We start from the raw sequence: 4,030 nt of genomic DNA on the forward strand, positions 1-4,030 counted from the left end.
TATTTATCCCTCCATTCATATCTGTTACCCATCACCCGACAATTCAATATACCGTGCTTTCCTTTTCATCTTCTTCTTCAGTAAAGAATTGTTAGTTTTTGGTTCAATCTTGTTAAAATGTCATCATTTTGGAAGGATAATTATTTCGGTAATCGCTATTCTAACGACACATGGGGATCAAATGCTGCCAATGAGGAGGAGGAGGTTGTGTCTGGAGTCCCGGTTGATCAAAAAACACAGTTCCCAGACTTGAACAAGACTCCCACTCCACCTGTTGATGAAGCAAATTACCCGGCGCATCAAGTGTGTCCAGATTACGGATACGGGTATGAATCTCCGTACGTGCAACAAAGTGGATACGGTGCTGAGAATGCACCTGTTGATGAACCATATTACCCGACGCAGCAATCGTATCCGGGTTATGGGGTATACGAGGATGAAGGTGGATACGGAAGTTACAGTGGATACGGTGGTGAAGGTGGATACGGGGGTGAAGGTGGTTACAGTGGATATGGGGGCTACGGTGGATACAGTGGATACGATAGATATGGGGGGTGACGGTGGTTACAGTGGATACGGGGGCTACGGTGGATACAGTGCATACGATAGATCTGGGGATGAAGGTGGATACGGTGGATACGAAGAACATGGTGGATATGGTTATGAGCCCCGTAACACATCACTTTATGAACCATCTACCCCGGGCAATCCATTTCAAGTAAATGATGTATCACATTAAAATAATTATTGTTATTATTATTATAATTATAATTATTATTATTATTATTATTATTATTATTATTATTATTGTTAAAATACTATAATTATAATTATTATTATTATTATTATTATTGTTATTATTATTATTATTATTATTGTTATTATTATTATTATTGTTAAAAATATTATAATTATAATAATAATTATTATTATTATTATTATTATTAAAAATTTTATTCTTTTTATAATAATAATCTAGTTAGTCTAGTTAACACAAATAATTATAAGATTTAGTAAATAAACAAGTTAAGAAAGTTAAGTTAATAAACTATTTATTTTTCTTTTCTAAATAAATAAATTAATAAAAAATATTTTAAATAAATTAGTATTGTAAATAAATAAAAGAATCATGAAATTGATTTTTAGTTAAAATGGTTAGTTTAAACCTAACTTAGTTAGTTAAATCATAGTTATATCCTAACTAGGTTAGCATTTAATACAAGGGACCACTAACTGAGTTAGAGAACTCAGTTAGTCCAGTTAAGTGCCAAAAACAATAAAAAGGGGGTTCCTCTTTAAGGAACCGGCCCCTAACCGGTTTCGAACTCACGACCTCTCGTACACAAAGCAACGCACTAAGCACTCGGCCGGGAATGCCACATCGGTTTAATCATGGAAACAATTACTATTTATGCTCGATTTCGCATCCTTCCATTTATGCTCTATAATTATTATTACACTTTGGTCCCTGAAGTTTCAAATTTTACAAAAATAGTCCCCCAAGTTTTGAAAATTAACAAAAATAGTCCCTGAATTTTCGAAAATTGACAAAAACAGTCTCTGAAGTTTTGAAAATTGACATAAATGGTCCCTGAAGTTTCGATAATTGACAAAAATGGTCCCTGAAGTTTTGAAAATTGACAAAAATGGTCCCTGAAGTTTCAAAAATTGACAAAAAATAGTCCCTGAAGTTTCGAAAATTGACAAAAATGGTCCCTGAAGTTTCGAAAATTGACAAAAATAGTCCCTGAAGTTTCAAAAATTGACACAAATGGTCCCTGTACTGTTTAGTTAAGTATGCTAACTGAGTTAGTGTTTAAAGAAGAAATCTTTATATGAAAGTTAACCTTGTTAAACCATTCTGTTAAAATAGTTTCAATAATGACCATATTAGTACCTGAAGTATGAGTTTCAATTATATTATTATTATTATTATTATTATTTTTATTATTGTTATTATTATTATTATTGTTATTATTATTATTATTATTATTGTCTTTTTGACACAAATGGTCCCTGAAGTTTCAATAACCATATTAGTACCTGAAGTATGAGTTTCAATTATATTATTATTATTATTATTATTATTATTATTATAATTATTATTATTATTATTATTATCATCATTATTATTATTAACGTAACTTTTTTTAGCGTTTCATGTCTCTAACTGATTTGAAGAATTGGGTACAAGAAACGGGAAAGGAGTATGGTTACGTAATTGTTACCCGCCGATCAAAAAATATTGGCGGTACTACTGGGATGGTATGGCTTGTGTGCGACCGTAGTGGTAAACACCGTAGTAAAGCAACAGTTAGGAAAGCTGGTAGCAAAAAAATCGGCTGCCCATTTTCATTACTCGCCATCCGGGACGTGACGAATGACACGTGGGAGTTAAAAGTGGACTGTGCGAACCATAACCACGAACCTACGACGAGTCTGTTGGGCCACGCTTTTGTGCGAAGATTTACTAAAGCCGAATACAAGCTAGTGGAGCAGCTAACTGCTCAAAACATGGAGCCACGTATCATATTTCAAACCCTAAGAAAGCAGTTCCCCGACAACCTGCACGTTCAGAAAGACGTGCAAAATGCGGTACAAAAAATTAGAGCGACAATAATGGACGGAAAGAATCCTATTCAGGCACTGGAAAGCCTGCTGCATGACCGCCGATTCATTTACGACACCCGACAGGATCTCAAAACAGATGTCGTAACAGAGATTTTCTTTGTTCATCCTTATTCAATCACTATGTGGCGTGCATTCCCGCACGTGATGTTGATCGCCGCGACCTACAAAACAAACCTCTACAACAAGCCATTTGTCCAGGTTGTGGGTATGACGTCGATTGGGAAGTCTTTTTGTATCGCACATGCCGTTATTTGTAAAGAACAAAGGGGTAACTACGTGTGGGTGCTTGAGCGGATCAAGTCAATATTGCATGAATGTATGATGCCGCGTGTGATAGTCACGGATAGGGAGCTTGCCCTAATTAACGCGTGTTCTAAAGTATTCCCGAACGCAACCAGGCTTCTATGCCACTTTAACATCCAACAAAATATAGCTAGAAAGTGCAAGAAAGGGTTCGATAAAGAAGATTGGGGGAAATTTATGTCGTACTGGCGGACATTGTGCGAATCTTCATCAGAGCCCATGTACAAGTACAACTTGGAGAAAATGTATAACCGACTCGTGGTTGCCAACCGAGAAAGTAAGTGTTCCTTCAACAAACGACTCACCCAATCTATTATATTTCACACACGCTTTTACATTTCATTATTTTATTTTTGAAGGTGTCTATGATTACGTCTACGAAAACTGGCTCAAAGACTATAAAGAAATGTTCGTTTATGCGTGGACCGATAAGTGTCGCAACTTTGGTCAGCGCACCACCTACAGAGTTGAGAGCCAGCACGCAAATTTAAAAAGATACATTACGCGCGGGAGTTCATTGGAGCGAATAGCAAGATGCATCATTGATATAGTTGAAACTCAGTACGATGAAATACAAAAAAGTTTCACTGAGAGCATCGAAAAAACGATGAACCACCACAGACACCGAATGTTGGACAACCTACGTGGAAAGGCTTCCCATGAAGCACTTGATTTGCTGGAAAAAGAGCTACTGAGGAAGATGGATGTGTTGCGGAAACTTAACGCATCATGTGGTTGCCATATGTGGCTTAGCAAAGGATTGCCGTGTGCTTGTAGGCTGGAAAACTACAAACGTACAGGTAAAAAATATTAAAACCACAAACCTTTTGTTATTTTGTACGATTTAGCTGTTTCTCACACCGTATTAACTTAACTGTGCAGGGCGTATAATACAACTCGACGAGATAGATGTATTCTGGCGTAAGCTTGACTTGCTCCCGTGTAAACTGGTAGACGAGGAGGTCGATATTGTAGCAGAGCTCAATAATGTGCGGCAACATTTAGAGGCGCAGTCCCCCATTCAGCAAAAGAGTATGCTTTCAAAGATAAAAGCGGTCTTCACCCCGAAATCGTCAACCAAGAAACCACCGATCGT

The 4,030-nt window shown here is 36.7% G+C and overlaps 1 protein-coding gene across 1 annotated transcript; it reads left to right on the plus strand.

Annotated features, from left to right (window-relative positions):
* The first annotated feature begins 3,078 nt into the window (after positions 1–3,078).
* Positions 3,079–3,762, plus strand: LOC110876503. The gene is made up of 2 exons (XM_022124673.2): positions 3,079–3,211; positions 3,294–3,762. Exons 1-2 carry the CDS (start codon positions 3,112–3,114, stop codon positions 3,746–3,748), a joined length of 555 nt encoding a protein of 184 aa, XP_021980365.2. The 5' UTR covers positions 3,079–3,111; the 3' UTR covers positions 3,749–3,762.
* The last annotated feature ends 268 nt before the right edge of the window (positions 3,763–4,030 follow it).

The sequence above is a fragment of the Helianthus annuus genome, chromosome 9 (assembly GCF_002127325.2).
Source record: "Helianthus annuus cultivar XRQ/B chromosome 9, HanXRQr2.0-SUNRISE, whole genome shotgun sequence".
Lineage (NCBI taxonomy): Eukaryota > Viridiplantae > Streptophyta > Magnoliopsida > Asterales > Asteraceae > Helianthus > Helianthus annuus.

Coding starts and splice junctions, on each gene's coding strand:
- LOC110876503 (XM_022124673.2), top strand. CDS start 3,112: ATGTCGTACTGGCGGACATTGTGCGAATCTTCATCAGAGCCCATGTAC. Junction 3,212..3,293: donor CGTGGTTGCCAACCGAGAAA/GTAAGTGTTCCT, acceptor TTATTTTTGAAG/GTGTCTATGATTACGTCTAC.